The following is a 24799-nucleotide window of genomic DNA, read 5'->3' on the forward strand; positions in this document are numbered from 1 at the left end:
ATGTTTCTCAGGAGGTGAAAGGTCAAATCGATGGAGAGCGGCGCGTACTCCCTGCGCGTCTTCAACTTGATCGGATCTTCGTCATTTTCCATCTCCTCTTCCTCATCCTCATCCCCATCATCATCATCACCATCACCATCATCATCATCATCATCTTCCTCCTCCCTCGGCGCCCCCCGGAGGAAGAGCCGCGGGACGCCGATGCCCAGTAGACGGGCAGCGGTGACGTCCCCGCCGGTGGCCGCCCTGAGGAGCGCCTGGGCCGGCTGAGGGGTCCGCGGGCGGCCGGTGAAGGAGGCGGCAGGAGGCGGAGGGAGGAGGAGCGACAGCAGGAGCGAGGAGAGGAGGAAGGAGCAACACTTCATGTCTGCACAAACACGAGCAATCATTCATGAAATTGAATTTCAAACTGTCGCTATTGATTAAAAAAAAACGCGGCTCAATCAATCAATTCAACTTTATTTATATTGCGTTTAGCTACAAAACAACGCCAAGCCTAAAATACAATGAGTAGGCCATACAGGAATGTCTGAGAATATTGTGATAAAGTCAATTATTTTCTTCAATAAGCAAAAATGCCATACATTCATTACAAATCAATTGAAATATTGAAAGCCTTTATTGTTTTAATATTACTGATTATGGCATATATTTTTTTACTTGGACTGAGGAAATATTCTAATATTTTGAGATTGGATATGAGTTTTCTTAAGCTGTAAGACATAATCAGCAATATTAAAATAATAAAAGGCTTGCAATATTTCAGTTGATTTGTAATGAATCCAGAATGTATGGCATGCTTGCTTATTTAATTGCATTACAGAAAATAATGGACTTTATCACAATATTCTCATATTCTGACACAGCCATGTATAACAAATATTAAAAATAAAATTATATTTTATCATCCAAATTAAATTAATAACAGTAGTGTATCGTATAATTTATACGATACAGCTAATTATACTTTGCATGCATGCAAAAATTAAGAGTTAAAAAATTCAAATAAACTAGAAAACTTCCAAAATACACTTAATGTAATACAATATTAATTATGGGAAACAAAAACTAAAAAAAAAAAAAAGGCAAAAATGTATTAAAAAAATGCACTTTAGTTTTTGAGCATATAAATTTTAACATTGAACTTAAAAAGAATGATCAAAATGTTGTCATTTTCAACTTCCGAAATTACATAACTAAAACATTCATAAATGTTTCAATCTTCGGCTCAAAAATACATAAAATGGCAACTATTCAACAACCCGATAACTTCATATTGTAACTCCAAATTACCAAGAAATTACAAATATTTAATTTTAGTTCAACGTACATTTTTTTAAAATAACGACTAAATTACAGTCTATTGTATAGTAAAAAAATAAAAAATAATGCAAAAATCCGCTTACTTGTTTGGTTCCTGGTGCTTGTGCAGCTGAGGTTTCCGCTGATTTTCGTGCGCACAGCGCAGGACGGCGAGCACGCGTCGTTTTTATACACACGAGCTGTGATGTCACCGGCACGACACAAACATTTCCCTCACCCGCACCCACACAAACACTTTTTTTGCTCGCCTTGTCTTGACACTTGGAAAAGCACACATTATATTTCGGGATGCAAAATAAAAGATGATGATGAGGCGCCATAACGTCATCAATCACGTGACGTGACGTGACGAGACTTTTCCTGCCAAAGTGTTGAATCTCACGCACACTCGCTCGCTCGCGCAGGAATCAAGTCACACAATTATTGTGCCCGCTAAACGTTTACATAAGAGCACTTCAAAGAGAAATTAATTTTTCATCTGCCAGATGCGTGTCCGAATTAGTGAGTGTGCGGATGCACTTGAATTTTCTACTTTAAATATATTGCTGCAAAACCCAAATGGTAGTTTGTTTTCTTTTTTTTTTTTTAATTCACAATTACTCCGCCTACTTACAATATTCACAGTGAGAAATGAAAACTCGAACCAGGAAGTGCATGTGTGTGTGTGCGTGTCGTTTCCATCATGATTTGTGTTCAACGTGTCATCCAGACAGTCATGGGAGGCGTGAGTCAGCCTGGTCAAGTTGAATGGTGAGGGGCAGCAATCAAAAACAAAACAAAACAAAACAAAATGGCGGTCGCAGGTGGGGATCACACGGCGTTGGCCTTCCAGGTCAAGTAGGAGTTCCAGGCCACGGCCACTATCTGGACCACAGCCAACCTGAGAGCGTCACAAAGTTCCTCAAATTCCAAAAACGTTCAACCGGGGTTTAAAAAAAAATATATATATATATATCCAAGAGGAGACTAAGGGCAAAGGGTAGCAAAGCAGAGACTAGAGTACAAGACAAGTGCTTCTAGAAAAGACACAGCATCAGTCAGCTAAAACTTTTGTGTATGAGAAATTTGATCCTTGAGGAGACTTAGGGTAAAGTGAGTGGCTTCCCAGAGTTGAGGCTCAGCTAATATTCGCGTGTGTGTTTATTTGTGGGACTCAAATTTTATCCGACAGGAGAATGAGGGCAAAGTGGAGACTGTGAACTGAAGTGCGATAGCCGAGCTAACAAACAACATTGGGGTAAGCTAATGTAACATTATTGTGAGAGTTAATTTTTGTGAGACAAATTTATCCATGGGGAGATTGAGGGCAAAGACTGGACACTGTGAAGTATTAGTATTGCAGTGTCGAGAGCTGAGGCAAAGCAACAGCACCCGCTAATGTTAGCGTACATGTTTATTTGTGGCAAGTAAATTTTATCCAACAGGAGAATGAGGGCAAAGTGGAGGCTGTGAACTGAAGTGCGGTAGCATCCCGAGCTAACAAACGACATTGGGATAATCTAATGTAACATTATTGCGAGAGTTTACTTTTGTGAGCCATATTTATCCATGGGGAGACTGAGGGCAAGGACTGGACACTGCGAAGTACTAGTATTGTAGCGTTTCCAGAGCTGAGGTAAAGTAACAGTATCCGCTAATGTTAGCGAGCATGTTAATGTTAGCGTGTTTATTTGTTTGTGGCAAACAAATTTTATCCAGCAGGAGAATGAGGGCAAAGTGGAGACTGTGCAGTGTAGAACAAAACGATGGCATCCACAGCTAACAATTATGTCAGCTCATGTTAGTGTGCGGGTTTACTTGTGGAAATCAAATTTTATCCAACAGGAGAATGAGGGCAAAGCATTGATTGCGGAGTGTATAACAGAACTGCAGCATCAACAGCTAACAGGCCACAGTGGTGTCAGCTAATGATAGCGTGTGTTTACCGGTATTTGTGGATAGCAAATCTTATCATACAGGAGAATGCGGGCAAAATGCAAACTGTGGACTATTTTACAGTACTACGGCATGCAGAGCTTGCGTACAGGAATGGGGCCACCTTACACGAGAATGTGTTTCTTGCCAAGAGAAAAGGAGATAAAGGGCAAAGTGCAGCAATGTGGAGACTGCGGATTATTTGTAATAATGAAGTGTCCAGAGCTAACACAGCATCGGGGTCCACTACCATTTTTAGGTGCGTTTATTTATGTGAGATGCTTCTTATCCGTTTTGGAGACTAAGGGGCAAAGGTGCAGCAAAATGGAGAACGTGGAGCATGATACCGACCTGTGGTGCAGTGGGATGAAGTAGAAGTTGGCGATCTGCACCGGCGGCCATAGCTGACACACAAAAAGGCAACTTATGACGACAACAACGTCGACTTTTGACATCAAAGAAATTAAATGGATGAAAACTTACATAATAATTGGAGATCAGCGCGTCTGCGTAGTCCTGCGACGACATCACAATCACATTTTTTTTTCCTTTCTCCACAATCACAACACGTGACGCACGCTGATGCCGTTGAAGGTCACAGCGTGTACGACTCGAAAATGGAAAGTTGAGCATGCAAGACTTTGCCATCAGAGTAAAACACGTTTCGAATTATCAGCCGACGCACTTTTCATCCGGATTATTTTCACGCGTCAGCGCGCACGTCGACGTGATTTGCCGACGCGAACAATATTACAAGCAGCCGGTGAGACGTTCAAGGACATGTTTTCACAAAAAGGTCATCACCATAATTCATTGGTTCATATTTGAGTCATAATTATTATTGGATATGTATTGCTTGTTACAGTTTGCTTGCAGTGGGCCCGAGTGGGTGCAAGTGAACCGCCAGCAGATGGCGCTGTGGTGGGAAAAAAGAAAAAAAAAGAAAGGATATAATTATGAGAACGTTACTGCCTCCTACAGGACTGGAGTGGAACAACTCCTAATTTTATTTTTTAGCCCATTATAGCAATAAAAAGTGAATATTTTGTCTATAATTAATTTGATACTTTCACTATATTTCACGTACAATTAGTTTTAAAAACACATTTTGCAACTTGATGTCGACTGAGAATGACATCATAAAGGGCTCAGGTAACCAATCACAGATCAGCTGTTTCCGAGGTTTTGGTCATGTGACATTCACAAGCTGAGCTGTGATTGGTTACCCGAGCCCTTTGTGATGTCATTTCCAGTTGATAGCAAGTTGCACAATGTGTTTTTAAAAGGTACTAATTGTACATGAAAAATAATGAAAATATTTGTTTTGGTATGATTTTTAGTTTATTATGAATGATTTTTCATTCATCATTTGTTTTTTTCAATTTACAGTCATTTTTTCCCATTAAGTGTTTTTTTATTTACTTATTACTGTGTAGTATGTATATTTTTTTTCATTTTGGTATGATTTTTAGTTTATTATGAATGCTTTTGCATTCATCATTTGTTTGTTTTGTATTTTTCAATTCGTCATTTTTTAACTAGTTAGCCTGTTAACAGCCAACCAACTCTACACTGATTTGCTGATGCCCACACCAGGCAGGCCCCGCCTCTTAAAGCCATACACACAACGTTTAGTAATGCAAAAGCAATTTTTTTTAGCCAAACTCAATTCATTAATATTTACTGTGGTAATTATAAAAAAAAAAATCAAATAAAATAAAATAAAAAACCTCAATGGATGTAGCGGTTGACGGTCACATTGTAATGTGCATTACTGCCACCTAATGGACCGGTGTGGAATATATAGTGTGTTGGAATATATAGTGTGTTTTTTTCTCAATGCAAATCCAGTCAGAGGACATTTTCCAAGTCAAACATCAGCCAAAGTGTTTGACCAGCATCCTCTCTGTCATTTGTTTTGTGTCCCGCGTTGACGTCGCCGCCCGCATGCCCCGCCTCCCAGCGTCAATAATTGAGCAGGGCGCTGTTTGAACGGCGAACCGCACAAACACGCGCGCGCATTTTGTGCTTTGGCTGCAACGCTACGGTTACTTTTGTTTTGTTTTTTTTGGCAAGACTAAGTGTGACAGATAATAATAAAAAAAAAGAAAAAAGTTTGATGATGTAAAAGGGAAGCTCAGCATGTTCTGTTGTTGTGGATCAGACAAAATGTCCGCTCGATGAAAGGTTGGACGTAATGTTAAGTATTCATATCTCGTGTACTGTTTTGTTTTGTTTTAGTCGCGATAGTGACAGCACGGTGAAGTAGCGTTTAGCACGCCTGCCTCACAGCTGAGAGGTTCCGGGGTCGAACCTTCTGAGAAACATGTAAGCAGCTCACAAAAGATAAATCAAAAATAAATAAAAAAAATTTTTTGTACCCGGCGCAGCTTGGCGACGTTCTGCTCCACGCTCAGCCCGTTCAGAACTCCCGACAGCGCCAGGAAGGCGCCCAGGAAACACGGAGCGAAGCACAACTGGACACAAAAACACAATAAAGCGTTAGCAATCATATTTTCATTCTATATATTTTTTTTTTAAATCGAGTCCAGTCTTATGAGAAGATCCGACCTGATCAATCAGCATCTTCTTCATGGCCGCACTCTTGCTTCCTCCGACCACCAGACGGTCCAGAACTTTGTACCAGCTGCCGATGACCGGGCCCTTTCGGACAGGAAGTCGCCGGATCAATCGAAATCTCAACGACTTATACAAAATGGCCGACTCACAATCTAGCAATTATGGACGACCAAAACTGCCACAATTAAAAAATAAATAAATGACAACATAAATAAATGACTAAAAGTGAAAATAAAAATGAATATAAAAAGATAGAATTATAAAAAATTATAGAAAAAAAAAATATATATATATAAATGGAAATAAATCTGTTTTTATTTTCACTTTTAGTCATTTATTTATTTAACCAAGTCCAACCCAAGACACACTTAGGACCGCCCCCTCATTTGAATAACAGTTCCACTTGGCAGTATGAACCCAAACTGCCAAAATTATAAATACATAAAAGACTAAAAAAATAAATAAATAATTAAATAAATAACTAAATAAATAGATAGATAAATGACTAAAATAGATAAATGACTAAATAAATAAATTACTAAAAGTGAAAATAACTGATTTATTTTAATTTATTTATTTTTATTTTTTAGGAAAATAATGGATTTATTTCCATTTATAATTATTTTTTTGGATATAATTTTCGAATTATATTTTTTTATATTCATTTTTATTTTCACTTTTATTTATTTATTTATTGATTTATTTATTTTGAATTTTGTCAGTTTTGGTCCTCCATCGGGCAATCGGTTTGTTGGAGCCTGACCACAAAGAAGAAGCCGATGCTCATCATCTTGGCGGTGCGACGCACGTCGTGTCGGGCGGGTCCGCGCCGCTCGATCAGCTGCTGCGAGATGACGTCGCCGACGCCCACCAGAGAGCCTGCGCAAACAAACGCCAAAAAAACAAACACAAATGAAGTAACCAACAACTAATTTAACAAACAAGAGAACCGTTGTACCGCCCATTTTTAAAAATGATATCTAATGTGGAAAATGATTGAAGCAATTGCGCTAGCAATTTATTCGAACTAAAAAAATGTCATAATGTTAGAGGGATATGTAAAAAAAAATAAAAATAAAAACTTAGAACAAAATCAACAGTCGATTTGAACCTCAAGTGCGACATACAATGGCGCCATCAAGTGGTAAAATGGTGTAATGCAGTAGGACTGTCCTATGACCAAAAACAAACAAAAAAACGGCACATATCAGAAAAAAGTAATTATGAATATCGAAAGGACATTTACTCAAGCATGTAGGTTAAAAGATTAAATAAATATATATTATTCTATATGGTTAAAAGTAATGTGATGCCTAGAGTGGGTGAAAAGTAAGTTTTTTTTTTTTTGTTTTTTTTTTTTTTTTTTTTTGCAGCCAGAACAGCATCCTGGAGTTTTGAATTGAGGTTTCAAGCCAGGGATTAGAAATATGCATTTCAAACAAAGATTAGACTTTTTTTTTTTTTTTTTTTTTTTTTTAAAGGCTTCCAAGATCAACTTTTAGGTAAATTCTTGGTTCAAGCTGGTTTTTAGGCAGGACTCAGGTTTTAAAGAAGGATTTTTTGAATGACGACTTTCTCCAAAATTGTGTTTTGGACTTCATATGAGGGAATTGTTGCAGTGACTTTGGCTTGATTAACTGATTAATGTGTGAAAAGTGGTTTTGTCCTTGGAGAATGTTAATCTGTGTTTCAGGCTGCACCATGTGCAAAAAAAAATATGCTAGCATGTGTGTTGTGTTCAAAGTTCTTTTGCCTTTGTTGACTCTGCAAAGTTCACTGATGACACACATTTATTTTTTTTTTTGAACCAAGTACGCAAAAAAGTTGAGATGAAAGTCAAGGTGAGTATGCTATTTTTGTGTTTTGGTGTGTTGCAGTGCTCTCACCCACCGGCCGTCACAATCTGCACCGTCCAAGGGCGTCTTGCCATCAGGGCCTGGTAGGACCGCCACAGGCCCGCCATCATCACTGTCAATAACAAAACAAAATATTGCCATCAAGTGGGTGACAATAACACAGTTTATGCCAGCATAATCTAATCTTTCTAAACTTTAAACATTATGTGCAAGCTACGCACAAACATATTTCCATAAGTGTTGTGGTAAGGCTCAAATGAAGAAGTCGAGGACGTCCCAACGTGACTCCACTCATTCCTGCAAATACGTGACGTTACGTCGTTCATTCAATTTAGTTGTTGAGACCGGAAATGCAATGCATCAATCAACACGTTTGAACGGAAACATGACGCCGAATGAAAGAGCGGCATCGAAAACAAAGAATGACTATAAAGTCCTCGCGCGACAAGCCACAATGTTTGCAAAAACAATGCATCGACTTGTAAATGTTGAGGTTTGTGAATGACATGTCGGCGTCACGTGCCGCTTCAGGTAAACTGTTATGTTACATAGCTAGATTAGTACGTCAAAGGAGGTGGTGCCATTAAAGGTTGCACGAAGCCAAATTTGTTTCGGTATTTACTCCAAATGATCACAAAAATAACGACTGTGCTGTGCCGAATGAACGTCATTCGAAACGTATTGAAAATGTTGACTTACTTCTCTCGAGATGCCTCACTGGCGTGGAGGCTGATGATGCGTTCACGTGCCTTCACCGGCCCACGGCCAAGTCCCTCGTATTATATGTATCCCACTTGAAAAATGACAAACACATGATGTAACATTTTAATTAGTTGTGGAATGTAATGTGATTTAAAGCTACAACAAATAAAACAAAAAGTAGTAAGTAGATCACTCTGATAACCACAGCAACTTTAAATTAGCCGTAAAAGTAACCTCGTAGAATTCAAACACGCCCCATGGTAACAGTTGAAATTAGTAGCCTAAACTTATCGAAATTGTAAACATAAGCGTTAAAGTATAGATTTGCGCCGACCTATTAACATGTGCCAATTTTTAAATGCACAACACGCGACACCGTAGTTATTTCCTACAACCGGTGAAGGCCACACACGAAGGCGTTTGTCGTCACTTCCGCTGTATTAGAAAAATCCACCAAGTGTTGCGCCACCTGGTGGACAATATCGCACATTTCAAACAGCACAACAACAACGGTCATGTAAACGCAAAATTAATTTTCAGTTTAATTGTGAGCATGTGGTGAAGTTTAAAGGACAAACAAAACAAAAAATATGAACGAAAAGTTTATTGAACTTAACAATTCATGAGGGGTGAATTCTTTTCAAGTACGCTCTGGTCCAGTGGAGCAATACAGCTTGTCAAATATTGATGTTCTCACAAAATCATAGAAAATGTAACATTTGTTGAGCTATTTGGGCTGTAAAGCCACAGTCAATCAATTATAAAAAATAAAAAAAATTAAAACATTAAAAATGGCAGCAACCAGTTGCCGTTCCAAATACTTGACATTTTGCTTTAAATCCAAACAATAGAAAATCAACAAGATATTTTTGCTATCTTAGCTCAATGAAAACAAACATCCGATTTAACACTATTGACAGTCATTTTGTAACTAAACGTTTAGAGCTTGGCTCATGAAAAAAAAAAAAAGCTGTAAAGGCATAATAAAAATGATTATGCACGTTCAAGTAAACAAAAAAAATGGTTTTGTAATTCAAGTACAAAGAATTGTCATAATTCTTGTAATCTGTGATTGCTATGATATCATCAGAGATACTGCAGAATTCACGTGGTTTCAGTTGCAAGACTCGGTAACGTAAAGACCATGTGGGACGGATTAAAAAAAAAAAAAACTTGAGCCGCCATCTTTGACGTACTTTTGCTGAAGATAAAGCAGCCGAATGAAATAAAGTTGTCCCTTTTAAAACAATTCAAGTGCTCCTTTACGCAATCAAACACGTGAAAATGAATACGCTACTTGTAACAATTTTTTTTTTGAAAAATACCACCAACGTTTTTGCTTTTCAGGATCCGTCACAAGTCCATCTCGTCGTCACTTTCACACCAGTCGGAAGGGGCGTCGGTGCCGAAGTAGCGATCGGCAAAATTACCTTTGAGAGAGCGGGACACTTTTAAACGGGGCGTATTGCATTAAAAAGTGGCTTGTTAATATATTGTATTTGACCGCTCAACATTCCTGGTCACAAAAATGACTTTTTTCTCACTAACCTAAACACGACATTCTGATTAATATCACACTTTAGCCATTTTTTTTTTATCCATCTCAGGTTGTCGGCCATTTTGCCACTTGCCGTCGACGGAAGATGACATCACAGTCGCGCAGGGATCAGACAACGGCCAATCACAGCTCGTCTGTTTTTCTGAAGCTGCGCTGTGATTGGCTGTTAGCCGAGCCACTTGTGATGTCATCTTCGGTCGATGGCAAGCGGCAAAATGGCCGCCCCGAGGTGGATTTTGCTGCTTAATACATATTCCACGAACAAAATATTAACCACAATGCCATATTTAGACTAGTGGGGCTTCATATAACATATCAAAAAAATGGTTTTGGATTTTTTTTTAATGGATACTTCACTTTTTTATCCCATTATAGCAATAAAAAGTTAATATTTCGTCTATAATTAATTTGATACTTTCATTATTTTTCACGTACGATTAGTACCTTTATAAACACATTTTGCAACTTGTTGTCGACTGAAAATGACATCACAAAGGGCTCCGGTAACCAATCACAGCTCGCCTGTTTTCTAGGTTTGGTCATGTGACATTCACAAGCTGAGCTGTGATTGGTTACCGGAGCCCTTTGTGATGTCATTTTCAGTCCACAGCAAGTTGCAAAATGTGTTTTTAAAGGTACTAATTGTACGTGAAAAATAATGAAAATATCAACATTTATTCTAGGTAAAATATTAATGTTTGACTGCCAAAAATGGCACAAAAAAACTCCCAAAAATAACAGAAGGTGATGGAATGCATTTTTAATTTTTTTTTTTGGGGATCTCACCGATGCCGGGGATGATGTGGAAGTGGCGGTTGACCTCCTTGTCTACGGCGGTGGTGATGATGCGCACGCTGGGGAAGGCGTAGGCCACCGAGTGGACGCCCATTTCCGCCATAAGCAGCGAAAGTAAGAAAATTTTGTCCTCCGCCACGTCGTGGTCCTTCCGACATTCAGCGTAAAAACGTCAAAACATGTCCCAACATCCAGTGAGTTCGCAACATCGCTTGATTTTTTTTTCTTCACCAAATCCTTTCTTGTTCAAGGCGCAGGTGCTTCCCCCTGCAGGCCTGGAGTACGAATGACAAACGGTCGTTACTCACCAGCAGAACCCGAATGGCCATGAGAGCGGCGGCCCCGGTGGACACGGTGCTGTCCATCAGGATGACAAAGTCCTCACTGATGTCTTTGGGTAGTCGCAGGTAGTGCAGCTACACTCACAACATTAAAAAATATATATATTTTACTTTTAAAAAGATGATTTTAATGGGAAAATATAGCAAGAAAAATAATGGTGGGCGCACCTCAGGTTCGCCTGTGTGGCGGTTGGTCTGGATGAGGATTTTCCCCAGTCGGATGTCTTTGCACACAGCCGTGAGCGCCTGCTCCATGGTCTCCCCCGCCCTTACGATGGACACGCCTGTGATCTGAAAACAACCAAACACAACTCAACAAAAAACGTCCGATTTTTAATGAGAGAGCAAATCTTGTACAGTCAAAGATTGACTCCATATCATTTCTGTGCCATAAAAAAAAATGACTTGAAATATATGTATGGTGGGTGGCAGCAGCTAATTTGTATGCAGCGATGAATGTGAATTTGTTTATCGATATGTGCTCTGTCATTGGCTGGCGACCAATCCAATGTTTGTGTATAGAATATTATTGGTTGGTGCTTGTATGTTTGCCTGTCTGCTCACTTGTGTGTGTGTGTATCTGTTTTGTTTTGTTTGTTTGTTGTTCTTTACATTATATGCATAAATCAGGCTTTCATTTGTGGCCCATGTCTTGTTAATTAACATGAAAGTGGACAAATGTGATCACATTCAAATGCAATTGTATCTTTTAGTTCATCAAAATAGTACATTTACAGTCATTCATAAAGTTATTTGAAGTTAAAAAGTGTGAAACATTAAGTCAAATTTGTGAGGAGTCTTCTTTTTTTTTCTGCCATGAAATGGCATTAGTGTTTCATGTTGGACATTGTTGACAGAAAGAGTACTTTATTTTTTTTTTCCCAAATTCAGAGCAATTGATGTTTGTCTAATCATCAGTCAAGGCAAAGACATTTTTAAAAATATGTTATATTTGTAATTTTTATATTTTACATATTTAATATTTTAGTATTTTAAAATATTTGTATTATATATTTTTATTTTTTATTTTTTAAATATTTATTATTACTAAATTGCCTTATAGTGACTTCAAATTTTAATGACATCATATTTAAAGGTACACTCAGTATTATACAGTGGCATCTAGTGGTGAAATAATAAATCATTCGGAAAAAAAAAACAATTGTTTGTGTTAGTAGTATGTAAAAAGATATGTTGTATCGCATAAACGTACTTTTTTTAAATATAACGGTTAGTCTAGAAATCGCAAATTATCTTACATGTCCGCGCCTCGCCTGCTAGTGTCTGCCATGTTTCGCCGCCATCTTTCTGCTACGGGTGCCGTCAAAGACAAATTTCAGCGCTCCATTTCTTAACGCGTTTTTGGAACGCACTTCCGGTTTGTATGGCGACCGCATGTCCACGAAGAAGAAGAGTTTCCGGTCCCCGAAGAGAGCATTATCAAGCATCACACTTACTTTGGGAATTTATTTTATTTCAGCGCGACAAAACAAGAGTTTATATTGTAGCCGCATTTGCCAGATGGAGAGAAATGAGGAACAGACTAGGTTTGGGACGTGCCGGTGCCTTCGACTGCTTTCTACTTGACCGGTAAGTAAGAGTACATTTGTGTTTACGTTTTGAGAGCGAGAGAAAAAGTATACTCCGTACTAATTAATACGATGTTCGTACCTTTGTTTTACGATCACTGTATCTGTTGATTAGCAACTCCGCACCACTCGAACGATTTCGTTATGTAGCTACTTGCTTTGAAAAAAAAAAAAAAGATTCCCGCTGGCACGTTATATTTAGAGTAAATGCGCAAGTTATTGTGTAATGTAATGTAACTGTGATTTCGGAGGTATATTTGCCCATAACTTCAATAGAGAATCTAAAGCATACTGTATTAGTGGAGGAGTTGAAAATTATTTTCGTTGTGGTTGGTGAAAATAGGGTTCTCGAAATTAATTTTCGGCAGGGAATAACTTTCTGGACTTAAATGCTGGCTGTACCGTAAGCACTGCTAGAGTCTGAACTCTCTCACTCAAGTGTGTACTGGTCCATTGTGTAATTGGGTGCACAAGAATTTACAGGCTGCCACGTTTTCCACGGAAATTCGACAAGCAAGCAGCCTTTGCATATTCTATGCAGTATGCAGTCAAGTTACTTTTATCTAGCTAATACAATGTTTTGGGCCCAAAAACTAAAGATCTTACCTCTATTTTGGGGGCTTTGTTGGAAAGTTGGTGACATATAGTAGTATCATCAATTATTCTATTTTATTTTATAATTGTGTTTTTGTTTGTGTCACACTAGATCAACAGCCAAACTTGAGGGGTTCCAGAACCATATTCTGATGTATACAAGCATTCATGCACCGTTTAAATACATCACCGACCTGCAAGAAAAAAAAATATCAAGGGGAGAGTCAGCAGCCATATTGGAATGCCCCGAATGAGGACACTTGAATGGAGGACCCCAGAAGGCTTCGGTGTTGTACCACCAGTATCTCCACCTACCATATCTGAGCTGCAACAAACTGAAGTCAGCCGACGTCTTGGTATGTCATTTACATATGGACGGCATTGCACACTACATGAACTTTTTGTGTGAAGCAATACGGAATGGTCACATGTACAAGCACCACTTGTTTTACACAGGACCTGCTGACCAGGTGTCTGAAGCCATGGAGTGACTCCTCCCTCACTTTCCTCAGCAAGCCTTTGAAGAATATGATATCATCGTTGGTGGGAACATGCCCTCACTCCATAACATGTACTTGTGCAGTCAAGGAGCATGTAAAACTTAATAAAACCAGCAAACATTGAAGTGACTTCATTTTTACTGCAGTCTGTTCACACAATCAATGGACAAGCCTTCCTTGATTTTGCCCCAATAACATCATAGAGTAGGCGAAAAGTAGTGTTACAGATCATACTATGTGTTCGGGAGAGTTTGAGGAATGTTGCAATGTTAATGGGGGACAATGTCAGCACACACACACACACACAAAAAAAAAAAAACCCATCATGGTATTGAGTTAATCAGATATTTTAGCTGTGTACAACACATACCTGCTCTGTAACACTACCTTTGGCCCAAACCTGTATGTCTATTTTCCATATTTTGAAATGCACAGCGTATTGGTAAATTTCTGGATCAACTGCAATTCATGTCGCTCATTATATTATAACAGCATTTTTTTTTTTTTTTTTAAGTTAATATGTTCATTTCATGTAGACTTTTATTTTACTTTATTTTATTTATTCATTTTCATGTACTGTACCTTACATTCATTGGCCAATGAAGAATTGCTTGTCATTGCAAGCATTTATAATAATTCTCCAGGCTTTTGATGTTTTACATTTCTAGTCATGTAAAATAGTGTTAGGTTAGGTGTCGAATGAACACTGCATGTTGACGCCAAAGGAAATAGTATTTTTTAGTTATTCAAAATGTACAAATTAACACACAACAACAATATACAAGTTATACAAACTACGGCAAGTGTCAGACATGGACTAATTATATGCCAGGTAAAAAACCTTTGTATTGTCCTCGAGGATCTGGGAAAGTGTCACTTATTTGCCACAAGTCACCAAGGTGCTGCAGTCTGGGATCCAGGTACAGGAAATCATGGTGGTGCTGATGTGTCAGCAATGTGTCAAAAAGTATTTCTTGGTGTCAGTCTATCAGCTGGACTTGGATATCTTCATGTTCCTCCATGGTCATTTCCTGTACGATCGAGTCTCTGCAAGAAGGTAACAATTGTATGTCAGATGAGGTACCAAACAATGAACTGAAAGTCACTGAGCCAATGAAGTACATTATTATATGAGCAAGACTATTTGTGAAAGCCATGTAAATTCCTGCACATCGAAGTACAAGGAAGCTGTTGTATCTTCAATCAAAACTAATTAAGTTGCTTAGTGATATTTATTAGGTAAAATTGTTCAACATGGTGACAAATCGATATCTGAGTAAAGGGTTTCAAATGTTTTTGTAAGCAGCACTTTTCTGAGTGGTTAGTAGCAACAAGACACGGGGGGGTTTACGAGTCTGAGTTGCATCTGTGTAGTTCAGTTAACACCATTATTTTTGTACGATATACTAAACATATCAGCAAACGATGTAATCTAAATACCACATATTCCAAGCAAAGGTATGTTTTGAGCCATTCACATGCATGCTCGAATGGAATTATTTTTCCATGATGACATAATTGTACGTTACGAGACACCGCGTTCACTTCCGCGTTCTCTTCCTCGTCTCCCTCGCCCTCTTTGAGATGGTCCACATGTCTATAAAACATATAACATAACTGTGTGTTCTCTGTTGCATAGTTTAGTTGCACTAACAAATATGAACATAGATAGCCATTATCATTAGCTGACGTACAGTATTTCCTAACAATGCCGACAAAAATATTAATTCTGAAATTAAATGACTAAATCACAAATATTAGGGGTCTGTACAGTATGTCTAACAAATGCAATTCACTTACGTCATCACTCGAGGGAATACCAGAAGTTGTTTGCGTTCTGGTGAAATTGGTGGTAGGCTGTTGAAGTAGGGTCTCTCTGGGACGCCGTAGTTCGTGTGCTTAAAATCATTGCATTATCTTGTTTGACCGATAGATGGCGGTCGTGAGCTACACACTGGGGCTTTAATGCCATTTCATTTCAGCAAAATCCATTGAATGACTTTTCATGTTTGTTTTTTTTTTAATTGACTGGCGGACACCCTGATAAAGAAGAAAAGTGACGCACTCTGTTCCCGCTCAGCCTCCTGCCGTGGTAGACGATACCCTGAGGCGTCTCCACAGATGCGGGCTGGAGACAAAAAAAAAAAAAAAAAAAAGTGGCAGTTCCCCTCAGCGGATAAATGAAGACGTTGAGGGGAACCAAACGGACCTCGAGGGGCAGGAAAGAGAGGGCGTGTTCGATCAGGAGCCTCATTAATCGTTTGGAGTAGAAGACAAACTCGTCCCGGTTGGTCTCCTTGTTCCTAATGAAGAGGCGACAGGAAGGTGAAGTAAAAAAAAAATAATAATAAGAAAACGTGATCACTCACGTCAGGCTTTACCTGATGATGGTGTGCATGCCGCGCACCTGCGGCGAGCTCTTCAGGACGCTCAGAGTGGCGGGGAGAGGCTCGCCTTGGTGGGCCGACGTCAAAGCAGACCTGAAAATGACAACGACATTGAAACGAACAAGTTGGTCATAAAGTATAAATAAATCAAATAAAATGTATTTTGTATTCCTTCATTTTATTGTTATTAGATATATAATTTGTTGATTAATTACAAATACACTTTTTATTTTTGTTAAATAATTAATTATGTAATTTTTATTTATTAATTATTATTTAATGTATATTTATTTAATTGATTAATTAATTCAAATTCTAAAGAACACAATTTTGCTGTAAAAAAAATAAAATAAAATATATTTATTCCTTTATTTTATCAGTAGATATATAATTTATTGATTAATTGCAAAAAAAAATATTTTTGTGAAATTAAATTGTGTAATTATTATTAAATTACTACTTATTTAATAATTAATTAATTCAAATAAAAAAAAATACAATTTTGCAAAATTATAATGAAAACTCATTTTGATGCGTCTTTTTTCCCATTATTACCAGTAGGTGGTGCTACATCTCTTAATGTAATCCTGTCAGATTGACCTTTACCAAAAGCATGCCACGGACAACAATTGTGACAAAAAACTAAAAAATAAATCTATATATATTTATTACATTTTATTTTAAAAGTTATACTCATAGTCAACATTCTGGACCAAAAAAAAAACAAAGCAATTACAAAGTTAAAATAAAATAAAAATTGAGCTAAAAATGAAGTAGCCACAAATGACTGGTTGGTGTTTGTAAGTTACGCACACGGTTTGTTGTCGGGAGTAGCGACGGCGTGGAAAACGCACGTCAAACGAGGTCAGAGGGCAACAAGGCGCCTCACATATGCCAGCGCGGCTTTTCCGCTGGAGAAGGACGGTGTGACAGGAAGTGATGACGATACGCGTTGCGGAGGAAAGAGAGCGGAAATCAAACGGCCAACGGCGTCGCAGCTGTGACACCTTCACGGCGGATTTATTAGTTTTTTATTTTTTCGGTGCAAGAGGTGGCGACCACAACGCTAAATGTAGATTTTTAGATTGAAAGGCTGACATGACATTGCAGTATTAGGAGGCTTTTAATTTGAAAGGCCGCTTTTAATATTCAATTGGATGCTGCATGAATGTTGAAAAGAAATTTGAGGCTGAGTGGAAAGTAGTAGTAAAAAGTCATCAAAACAGAGGTACCTCACTGTGATCTCACGCTGGGGTAGTTGCGCAATATTCGGCCAGGTCGGGTGGGAGGGAGAGAGAAAAAAAAAAAAGATGAATGAAAAAGCATTCATAATCACTAAAAATCATACCAAAACGGAAAAAAAAAACAAATGAAAAAAAATATATATATACTGTACTGTAATAAGTAAATTACAAACAAAAAAACAAAAAAAACAAACAAACATACTTTTAATGGAAAAATGACTAACTGGAAACAAAAACAAAAAAACATGATAAATGAAAAAGCATTCATAATAAACTAAAAATCATACCAAAACACACACACACACACACAAAAAAAAAAAAAAAATATATATATATATATATATATATATATATATATATATATATATATATATATAATAAATGAAAAAAATATATACTGTACTGTATTAAGTACATTAAAAAAACACTTAATAAAAAAACTGTAAATGAAAAAACAAAAAAAAACAAATGAATGAAAAAAATTCATAAAAAAACAACTAAAAATCATACCAAAAAAAAAAGAAAAATATACTGTACTGTAATAAGTCAATTAAAAAAAAACATTTTTAATGGAAAAAACTCATGTAAATGAAAAAAGAACATGATGAATGAGAAAACATTTGTAATAAAGTAAAAATCACACGAAAACAAGAGAATTTTTTTTTAAATATATATATATATATATATATATATATATATATATATATATATGTATAATTACCGGGATTTTTTTTTATTATTCTTTTTTAAATTAAGACATATTTCCATTATCGTGGGCAGTTTTTGGAACATAAGATCCACGATAAACGAGTAAACACTGTATTCCCCTAAAAGGAAGGCCAATGAACATACATATTGAAAAAATAAAAAATAAATAAAATAAATATTTTCGTGTACTTTGCGGTTTGCGTGAAATTTTTGTCATTACCTTCTCCAGCTGACTGTGAACATGCTGGACGATCAAATCCAGCGCCACAAAATTGTCACCACCTGTGAGCGGGACAAAAGAGCAATCTTGATCCCAGCGTCATATTTTTTGGGGTTTTTTTTCTTTCAAAACGTTGGCTAGATAACCTCGGGGCACCACGATGTCGGCGAGCTGCACGGTGGGCTCGATGTACTGCTCGAAAGCCGGCTTGACGAACTTGTTGTACTGCTTGATGATGCCGCCGATGTCCCGCCCGCGCTGCGACACGTCCCGCTTCAGCCGCCGCGTCAGACGGACGTCCGAGTCCGTGTCCACGAACACCTTCATGTCCAGCAGCTGGACCAAAAAAAAACAAAAAAAATGTAAATATCTTCACTTTTTTCACACTTCACATTTTTGTTTTACATGTTCTTGTTTTGTACCAGAAAACAAATGATTGATTGTCCTAATCGTGATTTCAATTATTACCAAATTAATCGTGATTAACTCATTTGCTCCCAAAGACGTATAAACACGTTATATATGAAATGTTTTACGTTTTGTTTTTTGTTTTTTATGCTAGAGCATACAGAAGGCTTTGATGCATCCTCTCAACTACAAAGAACAGTTGAAGAAATTGTAGTTACTACAAAAATGCCAGCAGATGGCAGCAGAGTATAAGAGATCAACCAGGGCCATGTTGGAAAAAAAAAAAAAAGCTCAAATACAATTTTATTAGATTTGTGAATAAAGATGAAACTTCGCTATATTCTAATGCCAATTGCTGCAAAGTGGAAAAATATAGAAATATACTTTTATTTTTTTTCCTGATGAAAGAAAAGACTAATATTTCTTTCGGTGGGTTCCATGTTTTTATAGCAATGGAACACAATATTTTGTGGGCTTTGCAAAAATGAATGAGTTCATATTTTCTTCATAATCGAGCAGCATTACTATACAATCAGTACAAAATCAACAGTGTCCTCTTTTGTCTCGTTTCAAAGTGAACGAAGCTTCAAGCCACTCAGCAAAAAAAAAAAAAAAAAAAAAAAAAAAAAAATCAATGGAGCCGAACGAATTCCGACGACGATGACAGCCAGGGAACAAAAAGTGACAAAAATGAGATATTGCCGGGCGGCCGGATGAAAAGGACCGATTGTGTGATTTACACGAGGGTCTCCCCTCGAGCGTGCGCGCGTATAACTCAGTCGCGCAAAGAGCCGAGGACGCCGTAAATCCATACGCGCCGCCTGCCACAAGATGGCGCTCATCATGAGGAGCGGGCCGCTTATGAACGCGTTAAGTTTCACCGGCAGCGCAAACTAAGCTAATTTCACCGCAGGACATTCGCATTAGCGGCTAACTGGCTAAGCATTAGCACGAGTACCTTATGTTTCCATTTTGAAAAAATGTCAATTACGACCAGTGCAGATCTTCTTCTTTATATGAAGAACGTACGCTATCTCTCAGCATATTAGCCTCATTAGCATATCACCAGCATTTCCCATCCGTGCGGGCTGGTAAGTCCGCTCAACGTCATTCATCACCGGCCCAGACGCGGGTCGTTATTAACTGTGATGGAGGAGGGATCCCACGGGAGACCGCAGGCCTTATCGCCACGGTCCAGCTCACAAAGCGCACACCCACAGCGGTGTGGCAGGACACGCTGCTATAAAAAGAAGGTAGCTTTCACAGATAAAAAAAATAAATAAATAAAAAAACAAAGTAAAACAAAAAACAACCTTGAGCAGTTCCTTGTTGGCGAAGGCCAGGATGCCCTCAAAGATGACGACATTGGCCCCGTAAATAGTTTTCTGCAAACAAAAAAATAAGAAAAGAAAAACAGTAGTAAGTAAGGCTCAATATTTTATGAAACATTAAAAGCGGAACATGATGAAGTCATAGATTTGATATTGTAATCTTATCACTTTCACTTGTTTGGTACAATTTTGCAAAAATGTCTTACTGAGCTCTTAAAAAGGGCTGAAAGTCAAAGTGGTAAAGTAAATGAAATGGAATTGTGCATGAAAACATATTTCGGAAGAGCCGCCATGTTTTTTTTGTATGAGGAAAAATACGTCATGATTTTACTTGACGTGTTTTCTCGTTATTGGGAATGAAAGAGTTAAATCGTGATCACTATATATATATATATATATATATATATATATATATATATATATATATATATATATATAATTTTTTTAATTTATATTTATTTATATTTATTTTTTATATTTTTTTTTGAATTGTATATTTTTTTTTACATTCATTTTTATGTTCACTTTTAGTCGTTTATGTATTTATTTAGCTATTTATTTATTTATTTTGAATTTTGGCAGTTTTGGTCCCCCATAGTTTTTGAAATATTGCGCACAAGTAATACACATTTTTTTTTTAAATAAATAAAACTAAAACGAAGCATTTATTAAATAAGTAAAACTAATAAAAACAGAACCACCCTGAAAACGAATTAAAACTAACTAAAAAAAAGCAATACTCCAAACGAAATCAAAACTAACTAAAATGAAAAATTCCAAAAAACTATAATAACCCTCTAATCATCCCTGATATTTTATCAAATTCTGCCAACATGACCCAAAAAAAATAAATAAAAAAAATCACACTAGCTTTCCAAGAGAAAATGGCGGCGCATGGTCGTGGTCGTTAGGTAGCTTCTCCATCAGTGTCGCGCCGGCGTCGATAAAAACTGAGCGACGACGCGCAGCCGAGCCGAGACAAAGCGGCCGCCGCTTTATGTGAATTGTAAAGAAACCGATTTAGTGTTTATCGACCGCTTCATTTATTGTGTGTGTGCGCGCGCGCCCTCTCCTCACACCTGATTTAAGTGCGGACTCGACACCTTCAAGTGCGACCGTCGTCTCAACCCGACTGAACTTCCTGATGGAAGCGCAGACGACGACGACGAGGAAGGAGAGAAAAGCGGGAGTGGGCGGCGGCATCCTTGAGGGGGAGCGACGGGATGGGGGGGGGGGGGTCGTTTCAGGCTTTTTTTTAATTACCAGCATAAAAGGATTTGTGAGTGTGGACAGGCCATTTCCCATGAGGCTTTTGTGCCTTTCAGCCATGAAATTACATCGCCAAGAAATAGAGAACAGTTGTCGCTGCCGGATTGATTCCTGAATGCGTCGCACGCGCACGTGAGAAGGGCATAATTAGCACATTAGCGCGCACGGTTAGCACATTAAGTGTTTTCATTATGTAGACAAGGTTGGTGACATGCTGGGAAGTCATCATCATAATATCCCACAAGTTATAATGAAATCAAAACTAACGTTATTGTTTTTTGTACATATTGTTCAGTCAGTCAGAATGTAAAAAAAAAAAAAAAAAAAAAAAAAAGTGTCGATGGAAAAGATTGACTTAAGCCAGCAAAATTTCTTCTTCTCTTCTTCTTATTTCATTTCACCAGCATGATGCTAAAGAGCTGCTGAAATGGAATGTTGTGCTCGAAAAGTGTAAATTCTGATGAAAAATGACAAAAATAAAGCTTGACCACCCCCCCCCCCAAAAAAAAAAAAAAATTAAAAAAAAAGGACAATAAAATGGCAGGGGTAAAATTAATGATGAATTAAATGAAAATATGCAATACTGACCTAAATAAAGAAATTTAACAAAATGGCAATTTTTTTGGGGGGGGGGAAACAATATTGATGCAAAATTACAAAAATGAAACTAAAAAATTAAACATATCAAAAAATCGACTTTTTTTTTTTTTTTTTACCAAAAAGTTCGTCCTATTTTTAGAAAAAAAAATGATTTTTTCTTAAATTTAAGATTTTGCTGGAAAAAAAACAAACAAAAGAAAAAAAAATGCAAATTGACAAAAAAAAAAAAAAAACTACCAGTATTTTCGGGAAAAAATTATTTTTTTTCTTAAATTTACATTTTTGCTGAAAACAAAAAAAAAAACGTACCCATTCTTTGCGTCTGCAGTGGCATGTGAAGTCATACACGGGGACTTTGATGCTTTTTCCTTTCTTGAGCTTTCGCAGGACGTTGACCAGCAGCTCAAAGTCAAAAGCGTCGGGGTGGTCGAAATTGTACTCGTTCTTGGCCGCCAGTTCCTGCTCTTCTTTGTTCAGTACCTTGTCAAATACACAAAAAAAACTTATTAGGAGTTAACCATAGGCAGGATTTCGATTCAATTAGTTGTACGGGTTACATGTCACGTTAATGGTGGAAAGTTTCGAAATTCCTGATGTCACAAAAACATGGCACTTGAACAGGGGGTGTGTAGACTTTTTCTACATCGCCACCCGTTGAATACCTTGTAGAAGGAATCCATAGAAAGCAGAACCACCCAGGGAACATCCAGCGCCTCGATGATCTTATTGGCGACTGTTGTTTTCCCAGAAGCGCTTCCTCCACACAGACCTAATGGAAGGAAAAAAGAAAAAGAAAAAAAGAAAAAGAAATGACTTGGAGACTGGAAATAATGGCTTGGATATATATATATATATATATATATATATAAAAAAATGTATTTAATATAATTTTTCAGAGTAAAAATGAAAGGTCATTAGTGCGCTGTGGTTGCTTTTACTCGCTGATGCACACGTTAAACAGTCGCAGCAGCAGCTGAGAAACGAACCGTGAACACGCGCGTGCGATTAAACATATGGGACGCAGCTTGAGGCGTAAAACACAAGGAGGCACAGGAGAACGTTATTTTAAGTTATTTTATATACCAGATGTAAAGTCCCTTTCACACTGCACTTATAGCATCGCCATGGCAGCTGCCGGTGTTCGACATGTTACCCAAAAAAAACAAAAAAACATCTTGAATCCCATTTTGCTCACCGATGACAAAGGCCTCTTTGAAGGTGTTCCCGGCGACGTTGTACCAGGGGGGCCTGCCAGCGGTGTAGATGGTCCTCTTGCTGGTCCTCAGCAGCGGGGGCTGCCTTTGCCACTGGCTGCCGGCACGTTTCCGGGGCGACAGGGTCAGCGCCAGCGGGCAGCAGCGAGGGATGCAGCTGGCGAAGCCGTCCAGGAAGTCCTCGCCACGTCCGCTGAGGTTTGAAAACAAATGAGAAAAAAAAAAAAAAACATTTGACTTATCATATTTGACTTTTAATCATTTCTGTTGAAACAATGAGTGATTTTCCGTGCTTGCTGCCATCAGATATGCCCGATGTGCTCACGGCGACCCCACGCTGCTCCTTTGCAGGCATTTCTGTCAACGGTTGCAACTTCAGGTTCCACAAAGCCTTCAATCCGATTTAAAAAAAAAAACACACACACACACTTTTGACCAAATTCAGTTTATGGATCAAGTCAAAAATAGTCAGATGATGATTAAAAACTTTGTGGGGACCTGTTGCCACTGTTCCCGTGGAGGCAGGAAGTCCACTCACTCGAAGGAGCCTTCAAAAAATACCTCCACGGTGATTTTGCTGTCGGTGCGCTTGAGGGGGAGGGCGGTGGTGGGAAGGGGAGGCCGACCCTCCCCAGGAATACGCAACGATGCCCAGGAGACAGCTGACATGTGGGGTTGCAAGTCGCATGAGTAAGGCTGTCATCATATGGCACAACAAGCTTACAAGGAAGCATCCAAAATTTTATTTTTTTATATATATATATATATATATATCCCAAAATATTCTTGAAAAACCTTCAATCATTTTCCATTTACCAAGAAAAAATGGTTAGTGGTCAAAAGAAAACCAAAAACAAAAAATAAATGTAAAATAAAATTTTAAAAAATTCAGAAAAAAAAAAATCCGTGAATATGTGAGTGCCGAAACGCGAACACGCGGGGGTCCACTTTAAATTAAGAATTAAAATAATTTAATTAATAATTAAAACAGCATTAACGACTTTTATAGTAAAAAAAAAATATCTCACAATGTCATATAAATGTGTATGACGTCAACACTCAAAAGAGTTTTCTAATATGTTATCTTATCTTTTGTGTGATTTTTATCTGTTGCTAGCAAGATGCCGGGAGAGCGCTGGCCAGCCATCCCACTGATCTGAATATATGACTGGATGGACATGACTTTTGAAGTCGCGAGGCCGCCATTTTTCTCCACCCAAGAAACGTTTCTCGGTACACTATACCATACACAGTAGTCTGCTTGTTTGAGATGAGAGGAGCAAGATGGCGTGCTATCCAGTCATATATTCAGATCAGTGAGCCAGCCACGTTAGCCTGCTAACACCCCCACGGCTAGCCCGCAGTTTGCGCTCCATTATACGGCGTCCCAACGCACTACACGTGTCCCACACGTCGCTTCTACCTGTCGGGGCTGGACATGCTTCTGTCGGCGGCGTTCACGCCACCGTAGGAAGGAAACAGCTCGTCCGGCTCTGCCTCGCTCGACGTGGGGTTCATGTTCACGTCTGCCCCGAACCGCGCGGAACCCAAACACGGGTGACGTCATTACGTATAAGCACGTAGAGCGGCAGCTTACTTCACGTGTCGTGGGCATTTGGAGATTATTTAAAAAGATTGTTTGAAAAGATTTGACAGAACTAGTTTA

General features: G+C 38.1%; 2 protein-coding genes and 2 long non-coding RNA genes across 5 annotated transcripts; 2 read left to right on the forward strand and 2 right to left on the reverse strand.

Moving 5' to 3' along the window:
- Window positions 1-439: 439 nt before the first annotated feature.
- Window positions 440-8466, reverse strand: mpv17 (mitochondrial inner membrane protein MPV17). The gene is made up of 8 exons (XM_077510488.1): window positions 8373-8466; window positions 7708-7785; window positions 6581-6696; window positions 5809-5901; window positions 5619-5714; window positions 3721-3753; window positions 3589-3641; window positions 440-2203 (listed from the first exon to the last, which is right to left on the reverse strand). Coding segments are annotated over exons 1-8 (540 nt in total). The 5' UTR covers window positions 8374-8466; the 3' UTR covers window positions 440-2133.
- Window positions 7734-24691, reverse strand: LOC144010251 (uridine-cytidine kinase-like 1). 2 transcript variants are annotated; one of them, XR_013281173.1, is made up of 17 exons: window positions 24557-24691; window positions 23115-23326; window positions 22582-22688; window positions 22229-22399; window positions 20033-20104; window positions 18458-18647; window positions 18312-18373; window positions 17372-17388; window positions 16134-16232; window positions 15962-16055; window positions 15818-15880; window positions 11238-11360; window positions 11037-11144; window positions 10720-10876; window positions 9708-9805; window positions 8373-8466; window positions 7734-7785 (listed from the first exon to the last, which is right to left on the reverse strand). XR_013281173.1 is itself a non-coding variant. In XM_077510477.1 (15 exons), the coding sequence occupies exons 1-15, from the start codon at window positions 24649-24651 to the stop codon at window positions 9729-9731; spliced, it is 1647 nt and encodes a 548-aa protein (XP_077366603.1). In that variant the 5' UTR covers window positions 24652-24691; the 3' UTR covers window positions 8965-9728. The 2 variants fall into 2 exon arrangements, 1 of the variants encoding a protein (XP_077366603.1); XM_077510477.1 differs by lacking the exons at window positions 7734-7785; window positions 8373-8466 and having other exon boundaries at window positions 8965-9805.
- Window positions 10549-11662, forward strand: LOC144010258 (uncharacterized). The gene is made up of 3 exons (XR_013281175.1): window positions 10549-10842; window positions 10980-11135; window positions 11243-11662. It is a non-coding gene; the product is annotated as an uncharacterized LOC144010258 (long non-coding RNA).
- On the forward strand, window positions 12265-13877 carry LOC144010257 (uncharacterized). Its single transcript, XR_013281174.1, has 3 exons — window positions 12265-12659; window positions 13365-13608; window positions 13709-13877. It is a non-coding gene; the product is annotated as an uncharacterized LOC144010257 (long non-coding RNA).
- Window positions 24692-24799: the final 108 nt, after the last annotated feature.

The sequence above is a fragment of the Festucalex cinctus genome, chromosome 21 (assembly GCF_051991245.1).
Source record: "Festucalex cinctus isolate MCC-2025b chromosome 21, RoL_Fcin_1.0, whole genome shotgun sequence".
Taxonomy (NCBI): domain Eukaryota; kingdom Metazoa; phylum Chordata; class Actinopteri; order Syngnathiformes; family Syngnathidae; genus Festucalex; species Festucalex cinctus.

Bases quoted from the DNA above. Each gene is read 5' to 3' on its own strand.
- mpv17 (XM_077510488.1), bottom strand. The intron at 5,902-6,580 runs GTCAGGCTCCAA...CCTGTCCGAAAG, and splicing joins GCATCGGCTTCTTCTTTGTG to GGCCCGGTCATCGGCAGCTG. The intron at 5,715-5,808 runs GTCGGATCTTCT...TTTTGTGTCCAG, and splicing joins AGAAGATGCTGATTGATCAG to TTGTGCTTCGCTCCGTGTTT.
- LOC144010251 (XM_077510477.1), bottom strand. From the start codon at position 24,651: ATGAACCCCACGTCGAGCGAGGCAGAGCCGGACGAGCTGTTTCCTTCC. The intron at 23,327-24,556 runs GTAGAAGCGACG...TTCAAACCTCAG, and splicing joins AGCATGTCCAGCCCCGACAG to CGGACGTGGCGAGGACTTCC. The intron at 11,361-15,817 runs GTGCGTCACTTT...GGTTGTTTTCAG, and splicing joins GGAGGCTGAGCGGGAACAGA to ATCACAGGCGTGTCCATCGT.